This window comes from Phragmites australis, chromosome 7, assembly GCF_958298935.1.
Source record: "Phragmites australis chromosome 7, lpPhrAust1.1, whole genome shotgun sequence".
NCBI classification, from domain to species: domain Eukaryota; kingdom Viridiplantae; phylum Streptophyta; class Magnoliopsida; order Poales; family Poaceae; genus Phragmites; species Phragmites australis.
This window is the reverse complement of record NC_084927.1, coordinates 24,041,744-24,059,997: the sequence shown is the minus strand read 5'-3', so window position 1 is coordinate 24,059,997 and position 18,254 is coordinate 24,041,744. Positions and strand designations below refer to the sequence as shown.

Sequence of the window (18,254 nt, the reverse complement as noted above, 5' to 3'; positions counted from 1 at the left end):
TTCGATATCTCAAGTGGTCGGAACAACCGATCACCTTTGATCAAACTGACCATTCGGTCGCGGTACCACATCCTGGTTGATACCCAGTCGTAGTTCGGTTGACCATACTCAACATCAAGGTTTCCAGAACTCTAGTCGATGGAGGTAGTTCACTCAACCTCATTTTCTTCAAAACCTTGGACAAGATGGGAATCCAGAGGTCAAAGTTTTAAACTGGAGTCGTGCCTTTCCACGGCATAACTCCCAACTCATCAACCATACCTCTCGACCAGATCGAGCTGCCGGCCACGTTTGGCACGCCCGACAACTTCCGCACAGAAAATTTGACCTTTGATGTCGCGGATTTCTAGATGGTGTACAATGTGATCCTAGGCCATCCAATGCTGGGCAAGTTCATGGTGGTGGTTCACTATGCCTACTAAGCACTTAAGATCTCGGGTCCCAATGGGGCCATTACGGTTAAAGGAGATCAGCGTGCAGCGGTCAGATGCGAAAAGCAAAGCCTGTATATGGTCGAATACTTCAATCGAGTGGCCATCGCTCCTAAGGACACAAATTCTAAGTGTCAAAGGCATCAAGGTATTGTCGAGGACAAAGAATCTAGGCTCATAAGTCTTGCTAGCACTACTAAATCCGACGACGTCAAAGGCAAGGCCCACAACAACGTTAGTAACAAAAAGACTGATGGTTGCGTCAAGGAAGTGCCCCTTGACCCATCTGAACCATCCAAGACGGCTAAGGTTGGGCCCAACCTCGACCCCAAATAGGAACTCGAGCTCATCACCTTTCTCCATGCAAACCAAGAGGTGTTCACATAGCAACCGTCCGATATGCCTAGGGTCCCTAGGGAGGTGATCGAGCATAGACTGGCTGTTAAACCCGATGCCAAACCTGTGGTGCAGAAGCAGCGAAGATTTGCAGAAGATAGTAAGTGGGCCATCTAGGAAGAGGTCGATAAGCTCCTAAAGGCGGGCTTCATTCAAGAAGTACGTCATCCTACATGGCTTGCGAATCCCGTCTTTGTCAAGAGGGCCAATGGCAGATGGAGAATGTGCGTCGACTTCACCAACCTCAATAGGGCTTGCCCCAAGGATCCTTTTCCTCTCCCGTGCATTGACTAGATTGTCTAATCTATTGCAGACTGCAAGTTGTTATGTTTTCTAGATGCCTATTTGGGGTATCACTAAATTAGCATGGGATCAGAGGATGAGGAGAAAACTGCTTTTACTACTCCTTTCGGTGTAAATTGTTATGTAAAGATGTCTTTCAATTTAAAAAATGTTGGTGCTACGTATCAAAGGTTTATTCAAAATTGTCTGCAACCCCAAATCGGGTACAATGTAGAAGCATACGTCGATGATGTTGTAGTCAAATCAAAAATCGGAAATGCATTGGTTGATGATCTCAAAGAAATGTTCGATAACCTCAGGAAGTATCACATGATGCTCAACCCCGAAAAGTGCACGTTTGGCATATCGTCCGGCAAGCTTCTCGGCTTCCTGGTATCGAGTCGAGGCATTGAGACCAACCCGCACAAAATTGAGGCTCTCGACTATATGCGGTCACCTTGAATACTGAAAGAGGTCCAGAAACTGACAGGTTGCATTGCTGCTCTTAGTCGATTCATTTCCAAGATGGGCGAGCGAGGGATGCCTTTCTTCAAGCTGTTGAAGAAATAAGATCGGTTCGAGTGGACGGAAGAAGCGAAGCGCACTTTTCAGGACTGAAAAAGGTACTTATCGTCTCCATTAATCCTTACACCGCCTAACAAAAAAAAAGAGCTCTTTTTGTATATTGTAGCTACTCCACAAGTTGTAAGCACGGTAGTGGTAGTCAAACGGGAGTGTCTCGAGAGAAAAGCCAAGGTTCAGAAACCTGTTTACTACATGAGCGAGGTTCTACACAATGCTAAGCTACAGTACCCGCAAGTACAGACGCTGATATATGCAGTCTTGATGTCTTCCTGGAAATTGCGGCACTACTTTCAAGCGCACAGGATCACCATCATGACGACGTACCCGCTGAAGGATGTAATACGCAATCGGGAGGCTACTGGACAAATCGCGCAATGGAAAGTAGAACTAAATGAGTTCGACATAAGCTACGCACCACGCACGAGCGTGAAATTTGGAGTGTTAGCAGACTTCATTGCCGAATAGACAAGCGTTGAAGAAGCAAGGACAAACATGGTTGAAGATCACTGGACGCTCTTCTTTGATGGATCGCTCACGCTCAGGGCACGGGGGCTGGCATTATACTCAAATCTCCAACGGGCGACGAACTCAGGTACATTGTTCAATTAGATTTTAGAGCCTCAAACAATATTGTAAAATATGAAGGACTGGTAAATGGGCTCTGCATAGCTGTGTCGCTTGGAATTAAATGACTTCTTGTGAAAGGGGACTCACAGTTAGTCATGAACCAAGTTCAAAAGGAGTACCGGTGCTCAGACGACAACATGACGGCTTATTTACTCGAGGTACGAAAGCTTGAGAAAAAGTTTGAAGGGCTAGAAGTGACACACATCAGAAGGAGTGATAACCCTGGTGCAGATGAGCTTGCTAGACTCGCTTCTTCTAGAGCACTGGTACCCGTAGGAGTCTTTGTTGAGAAACTCCTTAAACCATCTGTCCCGATAGTTCGGTGAATAGATGGTACCCAACCCGACCAGCAGTCTAGCTAGGTCAGTGAGGCATAACCTACAGACACGAATGCTGCACTACTCGAATGCCATCGGACTTGGATGACTCCATACCAAGCATATCTCGAGGGTCGAGACATCCTTGATGATGATATGTCTACAGAGAAAATTGCCTGTAAATCCAAGCTCTATGTTTTGGTAAACGGCAAGCTCTACCGAAAGGGGAGTAACGGAATCTTGATGAAGTGCATCACTCAGGAAGAGGGCAGTAAAATACTGTTTGATATCCATGGAGGCATGTGTGGTAATCATGCGTCTTCTCGCACCTTGGTCGGAAAAGTTCTCTGCCACGGATTCTATTGACCGACTACCCTCCAGGATGCTTTCGAGCTAGTCAAAAAGTGCGAGAGCTGCCAATTTTTTGGAAGGCAGACCACTCGACTAGCCCAAGCTCTGCAAACAATTCCTCTTTCTTGGCCTTTTTTTGTTTGGGGCTTGGATATCCTGGGACCGTTCCCAAGGGCTCAAGGCAGTTACAAGTTCCTATTTGTGGCTATCGACACATTCACCAAGTGGATAGAGGCCGAACCCGTAGGAAAGATAACCGCAGAATCGACCAAGAAGTTCATGAGGAGCATAATTATTCGATTTGGCATTCTGCATCGGATAATTACGGATAACGGTAGCCAGTTCAGAAGCGTGACTTTTTTGTGTTCTGCGAAGAATTCGGTATCAAAACTCGTTTCGCCTCAGTAGCTGACCCGTAAAGTAACGATCAAGTTGAACGTGCTAATGGAATAGTCTTACAGGGCATCAAAACTCGGGTCTTCGACAAGTTGAAAGTCTACTCGAAACGCTGGGTAAAAGAACTTCTCTCAGTACTATAGGTCATTCATACTTTGGCCAATAGAGCCACTGGTGAAACTCCGTTCTTCTTGGTTTATGGAGCGAAAGCGATGCTCCCGACTGAGTTGCAGTTCAAATCACCTCTAGTGGAAAGTTACTCCAAAGAAGAGTAGGAGAAACTATGAGCGGATGACATAAATTTACTCGAGGAGTACCGAGATCAAACATCTATTCAAGCGGCTAATTATCAGCAGGTGTTGCGTAGATATCAAAGCTAGAGAATTCAATCCAGAGAACTCGCTGCTAGGGACCTCATCCTACGAAAGGTGTAGAAACAGGCTCGATGCCACAAGTTACCACCTAAGTGGGAAGGACCTTACATAGTAGTTGAAGTCACTCGACCTGGGTCAGTACGGCTATCTACTCCGAACAGTGAGATACTCGAGCACTCGTGGAACATCGACCAACTCTGAAAGTTTTATTCATAGAAAAGGTAGGTTACATGTAAGTCGATTACATTCAATTCGATTAGCTACTTGATTACATAATTTTTTCCTTTTCCGCTAATTCGTGTGGCTAGTGCAAAATTAGTAGAAAGGATCTGCCTAGCTCTCGCAAATAGTGAAGATCCACCACTTCCAAAAGTTTGGAAGCGTATGGACCCTCATTCGCCCTTGAACGAGTCAAGTAACCTTTTATATTCCTCCCTTGGGCGGCAGCTGATCACCCCAGGAATTGGCCGCCGACCAGCATAAGGGCCAGGAAAAGTGGCTGAGGTGAAGGCCCTGCTGGAGCTGCTGACCGACGCCCATGATGCCGAGTGGTCTTCTGCCTGGCGTGAAGGCAATCTGATAGTTGTCGATGGAGAAGGCGACCGTGCCTCCTTCGCCAGTGACGACTCGGGGGCTCCACCGCTGAAGAACTCACTGGCGGCTTGGTCGATGATTTGGTCGAGATCACCACCATCCTCGTTCCTCTCCGGTGCAGGGCGCTGCGCTGAAGCATAGGTCTTGATGTAACGACGAACGCGCTGAGTGAGAGGACAGCGATGATCTACAGTGGATGCTTCTTTCCTCCCCCTCTGAGGCTCACTACTTGACTCCTCGTCATCGGAGGATGTGATGATAATGACCTCAGGAAGTACCATGGCGAGAGGCCTAGGGGAGAGGACTTCTTGGATTGGCTCAAGGGGTGGAGATGGAGTGGAGAGCATGGCTTCAAGTTCTACGACTCCTATGAGGCAATGGGTAAAGGAAACAAAGGAGATGATGGACAAACAGCTTCTAGTCCACTCTATTTATAGCGGGGGAAACGGGTTGTACTGTGTAAACGTAGCCATCAAGATCCGAAATGATGGCGTCGCCTCGGGCGCGTAGCACGTTTGGTGGAAGTCATGATGGCGTTATGGCTTATCTCGTCTATGCAAAGAGGGATGGGCGGCCATTATGATGCGTCGGATCAATATTACGGTGAAAATGAGTACAAATGGGAGTGGGATCTTTTAATTCCCACATACCCGGTGGTTCGAGTTCACTCGATAATTATATTGCAGTTAAAACCATAACGCTCGGGGGCTTGCATTCTTGAGTAGTCAGTCGAGAACGAGCCTTACTCTTCGGATGACTCCGTGGTCAAGTACATAGTCGAGAACAAGCCTTACTCTTCGGTTGACTCCATGGTCGAGTACATGATCGAGAACGAGCCTTACTCTTCGACCAACTCAGTAATCGAGTACATGGTCGAGAACGAGATTTGGTCGAGTACAGAGTTGAGACCTACAACACCGCTCTCCTATCAATGGTACACATATGTTCTTTTCTACTCTCCGATCGAGTAATTTCTTCCTCGACCATAGAGCCGGGGGCTACATCGTAATACCATATTTCTTTTATATGTTTTGTGCAAAATTTTATCTGGCTCTGCGTTGATCACGATAAATAGAACCAATGGAGGCATGTGTTAGGTCGATGACGGATAACTATACCTCAGGAGGCATAACGACATAGATTATTAGACATCTCACGCCTAACGGCCAAAAGAGTTCCAAAGTCCTAGTCTGCCTTGCGTGTGCTCTTTATCAAGTTCATGTTTGTATGCTGATCGAATGCGTAAATTGATAAAAGTTCAAAAAAAAATTCAATATGCTTTTTCTAGCTCTGTATTAGTCTTTTCCTCACTATTACGGTCTTCTCGAGTACTCAAGGGCCACGCATCTAATGCATTATTTAGTTAAGATTTCAGGTGTTGATAGATGCGTAATCGTATGGTCTTGAGAACGATGACAACATACCAGTTATTGCATCTACTTATGCTAATCCTATTTCATCAATAAGGAAATAGATGGCAAAAGCATAATAGAATGGCTAAATGTAGCCTTGCTGCGTGCATTCTCAGATCATAAAATGTGTCTTACAAGTGCCAAAACATGATGGACTATCAGTCCAAGGGACTCCCCTCACTATCGTCACTAGGCAAACTGAGCCTCAATGACTCGACAAAGCTGGAACTACCAACTTGATGCTTTCTACAAGCTTTGCGGCCTCCTCATTAGTGCAATTAAACCCGGCTGTCACCAATGATGTATCGAGCATGGGGTTATAGCTCTTGAGAATACCTAGCAATGTGGCAGCGCTTGCAGAGGTTGCTTGGGATATGAGGTCGAGGGTCTGCTCCTTCATCTCTTGAAGAGCCAGGACTGCAGCATCCCTCTGAGCAATGGCAAGATCCCTTTCAGACATCATCGCCTTCTTTTCAGACTGAGCGGTGTTCATTTGATTCCTGAGTTTGTCCCGAAACTTGACATCGTCGTCAACCTTCTTCATTGCGTCAACAAGAAGCTTTCCCTTGTTGTTACAGGAGGACTCAAGGCCTGAAAAAGGTAAATTGAATAGTAATTCTTTGTTAGTTACCCAATAATTGAATCATGCACTTGTGATCAAGAACAGACTTACGTTTAATTTTTTCCCTCTTGGCTTTGAGCTTCTTGTGGTTGTTGGCTTCGGCGACAGCTACCTGAGCGCTTGTAACCTGGAGAAGAGTTTTTATCACCGCCCACGGAACATCAGTCGGGATTGATATTGAAGTTTCACTTCCCCTGAGCTCGAGGCAGGATCTCTAATTGGAGCCGAGGATGAGTCAACCAGGGAAGTTAGCCCCGGATGGCTGGTCGAGACATTGGCAACCTTTGTTTGCACCTCAGTCGATAGTCTGCAATCAACATAATAAGAGAAGAGAAGAAGAAAGGACTGTCAATCGACCAGTCGAGATCAGAATCCAGGACAAACCTCTTTGAAATCAAAAAGTGCGAAATGATGCTTGACTTTAGCCTTTTTGTGGTCACATTCTTTGTTCTTGGTCCGGTAGGCGGAGTGGAGGAGGAGTTACACATGGACCAGGTAAAGTCAAGTCGTCAGTAGCCTGCAAAGAATCAGATAATAAGAATGCATTATCGAGTGAAAGTATGACCAACTAAAGAGCGATAATTCGACTAAAATTACCTCTCTAGTTGAGTCATTAGGCATGTTAGTCCCTCGAGTTGGTGATTGCGAAGATGCGCTAGACGTTCCTAAAAAAGAGCCATCCATGCAACTCGTCATTAATAGAATGACCGAAAGAAAATTGATAACTCGAGAAGAGTTACCTTTTCGACCGGACCATCGAGAGCGGCGGTTGCTCGAGGAGACGATTAAGCTGGTACGCTCACTGTTCCCTAACAAAAGGCCACTCATTTAAACCGAATGCATTCAGGTATTTACTTGATAATTTGAAAGTAAGAAGATAACAAAAACTTCAATTAGCATACCCAAGGGTTCCTTCGCTTGCGCTTAAGAGGGTACGGATCCGACAACAGATGAGAAGACAGGGACGATCTCTTTGATTGAAGAGACCCCTTGGCCTCCTCGTTGGTTGATCCCTTTCCCCTTGTCGATGACATCGACGAAAGTAGCGCCGTCGAGATCAAAGACCTCGCTCGAAAGGATATGTTCTTGATGAAAAATTGGAGCCTGCAGTCACACAGACAAGTTAGAACAAATAGACAATAACATGTCTTACTGTTCCATTAAGAAAATCCTTACATCTGGTCGAGGATTCGCTAAGGAGTGAGGCGCAATGCCACACTCCGGTGCGCCGGAAGAAAAAAGCTTGTGCAGCCAAGAGGTGATGTCCTGGGCAGGCATGGCTGAAAAAGAAAAGAAAGGTTTACTAGACAAAGCTCGAAGATCATAGCAAACGAAAAGGGCAAAGGGCTAACTAAGCCTTACATCCGACCGCATCCCTGGAAGCATCCTCATCCCCACTGTACTCCTAAGCCAGGCACGTTCATGCCTTCAAGGGACTCAATCTCTTACTAATGAAGTCTCTGGCCACATGCCACCCAGTAAGGCCAAATTGCCTCAGCATGCCAATCCTGTTGGCGAAGTAGGTGGGTGTGGCCGGACCCTCGATGCTCTTGCGTCCAAGAAAGATTTTGGACAGGAAAAAAACCTCTATACACTAAAGAAAAACCGATCGGGTCAGGATTAGAGACGTAAAACTAAAGTTTTTCTAATCCTTCGACCAAGAGGAAGTTAGGGGAACCAAGATATAGGAGTTTCTCATCCCACTCTTCAACTGGAAACCACATCCTCTGACACATTTATTTTCGATAATCCTTTTCAGTTTATAAAAATACTGAAAAAGATTCAAACTTGGCTCGATGCCAAGGAAAACCTCACAAAGATGAACAAAAACACTCAACATGGTGACCAAATTGGGGTTTAGGTGGTGGAGTTCAATCTGGTATCGATCGAGCATATTGAGAAGGAACTTGGAAGGAGGGATGTTAAAACCACAACAGAAGAAAGACTCAAAAACTATGAACTCATGCTTGATCTTAGAGGAAGGGAATCTCTCACCCGATACCATCCTCCATTTGGCCAGGCTGCACGGCGGCACCACTCCTTCTACTTCGAGTTCCGCCAGTCGAGTTTCTTGCATAGTTGAGGGTGTCTAGGCCTCAATCATGAACCTCGCCTCGTCATACTGATCAGGCGAGGCGTCGGCTGCTGCTGTGTCCGACTGCTTCTCCGGCGACAAGGAAGTCAGAATCATCGAGGAAGAGTTAGGATCCATGAATCTAAACTTCTTTCTGGCGGTGGTGTGTGCCGAGGCAGAGAAAGCTGAGAGGCTTGTGCAGTAAGACTGGTGGCAAAGGGCAAAGAATGGTCGCTGCAAGTCCAGGTCTTATGGGTAAAAAACCAAAAAGTTACCGCCATTTCAACCACTCCCACCTTTACAATGCTTCGACCGGTGTGAAAAAAGGAATGATGATGACGTGCGAATCTCTGCATACCCTTCCTCCCGCATTAAATGCACCTATACTCGCCGTTTCAAATTTTAAAAGATTTTTTTAACTCTACTCGGAGTCGGTGTCGATCAGTTGAATTCTTTAAATCTTTTTCTTCAATTCTCGAGTGCGGTTAACCACAGGGTGCTCGACCCGACTGAGCTTCCACTAGATACTCGAGAAAGGGTCCGTCCATACTCAATTCTTGCGACTATAAGTCTGATCTAGTTTACTCGACTAAGTTTAAACTTGGCAGTACTCGAATGTGTGCTTATGGAAATCTCTCCTCCGGAGTAGAGTTAGGGGGTTACTGTCGAATATCTAACTATGAGGTATATGTGCATAAGGAGTACATCATATATAGACAAGGTATATACGACACATATTCGACAACTCCAGATATCACAGAACTGAATTAGTCGTACCTGATACACCCGGAATCAAGGAAGTACATACCGAGAAGATTTAGATTGGTTACCCAAACCAATACGACATATATTCAAAACAAATCTATCTACTTGGACGTCAAGGAAGACAACTCTATATCGACTATGGCTAGATAGGAGTCGGTACCTCACCCCTATATAAGGCGGAAAGGCTGGGAGGGGGGGACAACTAGCAACACGAAAGGTAACAATAGAGGAGTTATTCGATGACTTTAGCCCTATGATAGATTAGATCCAATCAACTCCTTGTAATAGTCTTATCTACCTTGCTTGTACTCAAGATTATCAATACAAGGCAGTAACACCCCCACAGGACGTAGGGTATTACTCCAATCGGAGGCCTGAACATATTGTTGCGAACTAATATTTGACAACTGGCTGGGCCAGGAACTGTAGCCAACGCCACACCACTAGCCAGTCAACAACTAAATACAGTTCTCCACACCCTTACACGCGCACCTCTATGCTCTAGTCTAGTGGAGACGTGAGGATATGACTTCACTTGTAAAAATTTAAATTTAATACATACGATTTACACACATGTGAGCGCTTCTTACGATTTATTTGATGTATGGTAGGAGACACACTCGTGGATATAAGTGTGATATGTGTACGTGTGTTATCTTTGTAACAAAAAAAAAAGTTGTAAAACATCTCAACTGAAAACAAGCAATCCTTGCATCGAGAAGGGAGAGAAACAAGCAATCCACTGTGACTCGCACAACCCAACTCTAATGACCAAAACCCAAAGAATCATAGGCGGATTGGTGCGCCTACGCCGCATCTATTTTTTGTTGCATAGAGAATGATAAAAGAAGACTAAAAAAATTAGATTCACCAATTTTGGACATCTCAATATTTATTTATGAATTTATCAATATTTAACACAATCATTTAATTATGGGGAAAACAATAGTACTTTCATACATGCACATAATTTTAACATGTAGATGACAGTAATACGAAACTAACTAAATTTGTTTCAATTTTTTTTGAATATTAGATATTTTCTTATGCATTTTAGATTATTTTAGCCGATTTATCAATATAACTATTATTACTTTCGCTATTTTTCTAGAATTTTCAAAAAAATATGTGTATGTATACATATGTATATGTATATGTATGTATATATATGGATATATATATGTATGCATATATATATTTATGTATACATATATATACAAACGTACACATTCGCGGGAGCCACATAAATAGTAGTTACAATAACTTATCATCCTAGAATTGCTTCAGATCTTAACCTTTAATATTCTGTAATATATGAGCAGTTTTGTTCCACAAAGGCACCATGCTTTTCCAGCATGGTTGCATGGAAAATTCCACTCCTTTTTATCCATTATGCACCCATGATCATCGATCACCGACGGGGAGGAGCCCACCCCGGCCGGCGACCACGATTCATTTCATTCATTCGCCGGATCAGACCGCAGCGGCGCCGCTCCCTTTTGAAGATTTGGTCCCCTTTTTTTTGTCATATCGGTACAAGTCTGCGGATTGCTGCGAGGAGCTGTTTTGGCGGATCGATCGGCCGTTTTCGTATTGTTTGAGACCCTGCTGGTCCGGTCCTTCTTGCGTACTAAGAAGCCGTTTGTTTTTATTTTTATTTTTATTTTTTGCTCGTAAGATGATGCCGGAATCTTTTCGGCAGCACACGCATTTCATACTTGTTAGGTAACCCACAGGCCATATGCCCTTATGTATGTTTAGACTGCCGCATACCAAGATGATCCTAGCAACTCACACTTATCCCACATCCTACTATGAGTTGAAGTCAGTTGTTCGTCTTTTTTTTTTTTAGCTTAACTAGTCTTTCGGTTAATTAGTAGTTGTCAGTGTTTACATTTTTATTCTTGTTCCGTGTAAAAAAATTAACATAAAGATGTAATGTTTGTAACACGAAGACTTATAAATTAACTCCAACTAATCTAAATTATTAATGTAATATTAAATCTGTCACATGAAACATTTGGATCAGGTTGAAACAAAAATACTAATGACCGGAGTATTACAGTTGGATACATCTTTGTCGGATATTGTACTCTGACCTGTACTTTTCAGCAGACTCACTGGACCAAGCATGTGACGACGGATTCTATGCCTTCTGATCATATTCAGCTGGGGAAGATAAAAGTAGAGGGGCTTTTGCTTTGCTTGTTGTGCAGTGACAGTACCAATTTCCACTAATCGTTGTTTCCTGATACGGTTGCCGGTTGACACCTCTTCTAATTCCTCGATACCAGAAGCAAATTGTTGTGTGGAGGAATCAATATCTCTGACATAAGGCAAGAGGCAGATTTTCAGCAACTGGGGAATCAGTTTCAAGCTCAGAGTTCGTATGGCTTCACTGACTTCCCTCCAGCTAGCTGCACGATCTGCACAGCAAGGCTGCTGCCGCTGCCGTCTTTTTGAGCAGCACGCAACGAATCAGGGGGCATCTTAGCATCTGTAGCTTAGCATGCGTCTCGACCAAAAATCTATCAAAGATACATATACCGATATAATTCTCTAGCCGGTCGAAGCATATGATTCATAATTGCCGTATGCCGATGTGTCCGTAGGAACGCAGCATCGCGCTATGTACACTAATGGTTGGCGCTCCTGCGATTGACATTCGTGCGAGGATAGCTAGCTGCTCCAGGTCGGTCTCCCAAGAACAGGACCTCTCCATCTTCAACTCGTTCTTAGTTGTGGTCACTGTCCGAGTCTGACTCTGTTCCTGAAAAGGATGGAAAGTAAACGCGTCCCACTGGATCGCACATTGACTTTTTGATGGGATCACGTACATGACTTGTCGTGTGCTGACGATGGCTTCGCTGCTAAAACAGCTCGCTGATAGTCCCTCATCCAGACGTATTTTTTAAGCTTGGTCTTTGAAATTATATTTTGATTAAAGTTCTCATAAATATATGATTTATAGCTACAAAATTTATATAGTGTAATTTTTTTTTAATTATGGACTTAGTTGTATAAGTTTTATACACTAAACATTTTTATAATTTGATTTAATATTAATTAAAGTATATAAAAGAACTTTGACTTTTCTAAAATAAAATGACTACTATTTTCTAACAGAGGGAGTAAAGTATAAGTCGTCGCAATTCACATCGCTTTTCACCAAGCAAAATTCCAGTCAAAGAACTGCGTTTTTAGCACTCAACTGTTCTCTGGTTCAGTTTCCTGCAATACTGAATCAGCAGGCAGGTGACCGACCGGCACGCCCAGCAATCCGACCAGTTCGTCAGTCAACACGGCACTGAAAATTTAATACAACCGACGCGCCTTTTGATCCAACATTACGCGGCGCTGCATTTCTGCACGCATGTATGTACGCGGGCGTGTCTTTCTACCCTCCCAACAACGGAGCGGAGCGGAGCGTAGAGCACTACGGGTGCTCTAGTTCGGTAGGTAAGGACTGCGTTGGCACGGCACGAGCGTTTGAGTCAAGTTACCTTTGAGCTCGAGCGCTCGTACCGATATACACAGAGTGAAAATGTAGGAAGTGGTCTTGCTCGATCCTACCTAATTTTTTTTTGAAAATGAGTCCCACTGTTTAAAAAAAAGCACTACGGGTCGATGTGGATCTTGGAATTCCGATGTGCAGGGGTAGGCCCGGCCGCACTAGCACCACCGTACCTGCCGCGCCGGCTGGCTCCTTTCGGCGTTCGGAAGGCGCCGCGCTGGTGCTGCGTGCGTGCGTGCGTTCCCGTGTGGCGGATTGCCGAGTTGGAAGGAACCCCCAGCCCAATCACATGCCGCCTCCTGAACTCCTTGCCGTCCTCCTCTTATAAATTAAGCGCCCACCAACTTGCCATTGCCTACGCAGCTGAGCTGAGCTTGCTAGCTTGCCCGTTCGGGACTACCTACTCGGCTTGACTTCTGTAGGAGGACAGAGAGGGAGGGACCGAGAAATGGATGTGGAGAGCTGCGCGGCGCCGGAGGCGGTCTCCGTCGACTGGCGCGGCCGCCCGTGCCGGCCGCACCGGCACGGCGGAATGCGCGCCGCCGTCTTCATCCTAGGTACGCACGCTCACAGCTGTTGGCGATGTTCTTGGCACATTGGCTCGTTCGTTGAGAAAGTAGCGAGAGATCGACGGGCTTGGGTGCGCGCGTGCGTGCAGGGATCCAGGCGTTCGAGATCATGGCGATCGCGGCGGTGGGGAACAACCTGATCACGTACGTGTTCGGGGAGATGCACTTCCCGCTGTCGCAGGCGGCCAACGTCGTCACCAACTTCGTCGGCACCATCTTCCTGCTCTCCCTCCTCGGCGGCTTCCTCTCCGACTCCTACCTCGGCTGCTTCTGGACCATGCTCACCTTCGGCTTCGTCGAGCTCTCGGTACGTGCAGACAACCTTGCATCTAGTTTCTTTCACGCACCAGGTTGTTCTTCTTTCATTCGCCCAAATGCTTAAACTGATGAGGAACGACAGCCAATCTACTCGTATATTTACATGTGTTTACTTAAATTGCGACTGGTTTTGCAAGAACGAAATGGAACGCATACGAGAGGAGACAGGGTTTGTCCCCTCTGGTTGTTGACCGTTGTTCCCACGTGGAGGTAATATAGATAGATGAACATGAATTATTGGTGGATGGATAGGGCTGAAAAGGCGACAATCACACCAGAGAGAGGCAGAGATTATGTTCCCGGTTTAAAAAAGTTTTTGGGACCAGGTTGAATTCAACGGAAAATGGCACGGCCGCCGGGAACGTACACGCGGCTGGCCACCAAAAGCAAAGCGAGTAGAAGTCACCTGCTCTTGTATTTGAGGGCTAAGAACCTCTGCTCAACGCGCATGCTACTTTTGCAACTGACCCTTAAAACCCTGCAATAATAAAAAAGAGTTTTTTTGGGTCACCTAGCTATCTTAATTCTTACACACCATAAAACCAAGTCTTTTTTTTGTGGTGTGTGATGTATCATTTAGACATTTACTATGTATGGCCAGGGCTTCATACTGCTGTCAGTGCAAGCACACTTGCCACAGCTCAAGCCGCCGCCGTGCAACATGGCGTCCATGGACGGCAGCTGCGAGCGGGCCGGGGGCATCAAGGCCGCCATCTTCTTCGTTGCGCTCTACCTGGTGGCGCTCGGCAGCGGCTGCCTCAAGCCCAACATGATCGCGCACGGCGCCGACCAGTTCGCCGGCACGCCGGACAGCGCCAAGAGGCTCTCGACGTACTTCAACTCGGCCTACTTCAGCTTCTGCGCCGGCGAGCTCGTCGCGCTGACGGTGCTGGTCTGGGTGCAGACGCACTCCGGGATGGACGTCGGGTTCGGCATCTCCGCGGTCGCCATGGCGGCCGGGCTCGTCAGCTTGGTCTCCGGCGCTGCGTTCTACCGGAACAAGCCTCCGCAGGGCAGCATCTTCGCTCCTATTGCAAGGGTGAGAACTTCACACAATTTCAGCTTGATACTAATGCCATACCAACGTTGAATTTCAATGCATGAACCCAGTATTAAAATGCTAAGAAAAAATTGGTGCAATGCCCATGCTCAAACAGACCGTCTTATATTTATTAATTGAAGGTTCTTTTGGTATCTTCACATTAACCTTAAGAAAATTATAGAAATTCCCGTAAAAAAATAAAACATTCAACCGTCGAATTGATTGATTGACTAACTGTAACCATAAACCAACAACCAGACGAAATAATATAGAAGAATAAAAAACAAATCATAGAGTTCAGCTCCAAAACTATTTCTAGCCTTGTCTTTTTTTTTTTTTAAGATATCGTTTGTCCAACAAGGTTACCTTAGCAAACTCCAACTTAATTACTTTAGCAATCAACACACTTTTTCAAATCAATTAAAATATACCAATTAAATATGCGTGTAATCAAACATTACAAAATTAAAACAACAGAACGCAAACATATTACAGATTATCACATAAAAATAATATCAAAGAATTTATAATGTATTTCAAAAAAATAATATGAGATACGGTGACGACATTAAAAATAATAATAATTTCAAAAAAATCAAGAAACAAATAAAAATCAATTTGCATAACACATAAAATGAAAATTATAAATTAGATCTATTCATAAATAATAAACATGATTGCAATATAATGAACAAAAATTATATTTATATTTTACATTCTAATATTTAAATATAAATAACCGATGTATCTTAGAATACAACTATTATTAACACAAAATCTACAATTTAGCCGTAAGCTAAACTTCTAGTCTGTGCAGTCGCACAGGTTGATACGCTAGTACAGTAAAATGCGTATAAATAAATCAAATAGTAATGGCGGTTATTACAACCGCCATTACTTTAATATAATCAATGGCCTGCTAGCAAAAAAAGCGTATAAACAAAACAAATTTCTAGCACATATATATATATCCACGTTGATCTCAAAAGGACAAAATGCTGCCATACATTTTGTTCGTTGAACTAATCGGTTGCTCGTATTCTTTACTCTGACAAGTTGCATGTTAATTAACGTACTAGTAATCCAGTTACCCTAATATGACAAGATCACTTGCTTGTGGTTTGAAACTTTAAATACTACATAGATGTTTCACCTAGTTTAGAGTCTAGGTGTTTTACATGCATCCTGAAAAACTTGCTGCACTGATCCAAAATTGGGCACAGTATGGGCTGTGGTGCTAGTGGCTGGTACCTGCATGCTAAGCATTTCCTTTCTGCTAAACAAGTCCATCTAGGAAAGTTCCAAGATATTGCACTTTGCAAGAAACTTTTGTGATCCCATTTTATATCTATCACTGCACCACTTTATGATCAGATTAGATATACTTGAAATGGTAGATAGATGATTTTTGTCACCATTCAGTCAGAGCGGTCCCCTGGAAGTGATATTCCGCAACTCGGCGTTTGGGATCATATGATAACTTGCATATTTTCATATCGATCAGATCTAGTAAGATACCATGAACTGACGCGCCGTCTGCAACTTGTGTTTGCAGAGTAGTTTAAAATGCTCTTATGATCTGTGCGCTGTTAAGCTGTCAGTTCTGTGCAACTGTGATTTTGATCATAACGACAGAACTGGCTGCAGGTTGTTTAATTTGTCACGTGAACAATATCAGCACTTCTATACAAATTAAAAATATTATTTATTGTACTGTTCATGTCTTATAAGTTGAAATCTTTTTAAGTTCATAAACATTGCACAAAAAATATATATGCTTTGAAATTTCCAATCAAGAAAAAAAAATGCCGAGCCTACAAAATTGTTCCTAATCACTTTTTTTTTGTGAAACAAGGCTTAATCACATTATAGAACAGGATATGCCGAGTCTAAAAAAAGAGTTCCTTAAGACGAAACTTTGTTGTAAGATTCACCTTCTAGCTTTCAGTCTTTGTTGTAGATTCGCCTTCTAGTTTTCAGTTCAGAGTTCTGAAAAATTGCTTAACCGTGCAAAAATCATCAGGTCTTCGTTGCTGCCTTCACCAAGAGGAAGCAAGTATGCCCTTCCAGCTCCTCCAATTCTGTCAACGCCGGAGCTTGCGAGCCGGCACGCCTCGCCGGCAACTTTCGCCACGCCAACAAATTCAGGTCAGCATCTCATCCACCATTCATGAAGAAGTCAGCAGGCAATTGCTGCCAATGGACAATGCATACTGCTCTGAGTTGCTAGTCTCTGACGGAAAAAAGGTGCCATTTTTTAAAGGTTCTTGGACAAGGCGTGCATCCGTGCAGCGCAGCAGGGGCCCAACACGAAGCCGGAGAGCCCGTGGCGGCTGTGCACGGTGGCCGAGGTGCAGCAGGCCAAGACCCTCCTCGCCGTGACGCCCGTCTTCGCGTGCACCATCGTCTTCAACACCGTGCTCGCGCAGCTGCAGACCTTCTCGGTGCAGCAGGGCAGAGCCATGGACACCGCGCTCCCGCCGGGTTCCTCTTCCTTCCACATCCCGCCCGCGTCGCTGCAGGCCATCCCCTACGCCATGCTGCTCGCTCTCGTCCCGGCCTACGAGTTCCTCCTCGTCCCGCTCATGAAGCGGCTCACGGGCACGCGGTCCGGGATCACCCCGCTCCAGCGCATCGGCGTCGGCCTCGGCACCGTCGCGTTCTCCATGGTCGCCGCCGCGGACGTCGAGCGTAGGCGCCGCGATGCCGCCGCGGACGGCCAGCAGATGTCCGTCCTGTGGATCGTGCCGCAGTTCCTCGTCTTCGGCGTGTCGGAGATGTTCACCGCCGTGGGGCTCATTGAGTTCTTCTACAAGCAGGCTTGCGCCGGCATGCAGGCCTTCCTCACGGCGCTCACATACTGCTCCTACGCGTTCGGGTTCTACCTCAGCTCGGTGCTCGTCTCGTTGGTGAACAGGATCACGGCCAGGCACGGTGGCGGCGGCGGCTGGCTCGGCAACAACGACCTGAACAAGGACAGGCTCGACCTGTTCTACTGGATGCTCGCCGCGCTCAGCGTGCTCAACTTCTTCTGCTACCTGCTGTGCGCTAGGTGGTACAACTCTGGTGCAGATGGCTCTGATGCAGCTGCCTCTGGTCAGGTTGCAGCAGAGGGTGGTGGCAAGGAGATCATCTGAACAACTCAAGAACACTGAAAACTGTATATCCATATAGATGTATCTATACATGCATGAGAAATAGGGATGAGAAAAATGAGCACTAGCCACTAGGTTAAAATTATCTCCTTTGATAAGGACTAGAAAGCACATTAGGCTAAGTTCTGCTGTTCTGCAGCGAAGCATAGCTCCCAGGCAACAAAGAGTAATATAAGAAAATTCAGAGTGGACAACAAGGCATTGCCAATGAATTAAGCCAGACAGGAAACAAAGACTAATAATACAAGAACAGCGCTGCCAGATGAAAAGACAAAGATTGCATCCATTTGTTGGAACAGGAACTCAGCAAGGTTTTCAGAGTAGATCAGCTCATAACTAGGTGAGATGAGCATAGATGGCCTCTCAAGGAACAATAAGGTAGCAAGAACAGCTATATCAGAATAACATATGGTTCATGTCTTCAACTAAT

The 18,254-nt window shown here is 45.1% G+C and overlaps 1 protein-coding gene across 1 annotated transcript; it reads left to right on the top strand.

Moving 5' to 3' along the window:
- Positions 1-13,060: 13,060 nt before the first annotated feature.
- Positions 13,061-18,099, top strand: LOC133924271 (protein NRT1/ PTR FAMILY 4.3-like). Its single transcript, XM_062369733.1, has 5 exons — positions 13,061-13,297; positions 13,399-13,616; positions 14,229-14,666; positions 16,693-16,817; positions 16,933-18,099. The coding sequence occupies exons 1-5, from the start codon at positions 13,189-13,191 to the stop codon at positions 17,804-17,806; spliced, it is 1,764 nt and encodes a 587-aa protein (XP_062225717.1). The 5' UTR covers positions 13,061-13,188; the 3' UTR covers positions 17,807-18,099.
- The last annotated feature ends 155 nt before the right edge of the window (positions 18,100-18,254 follow it).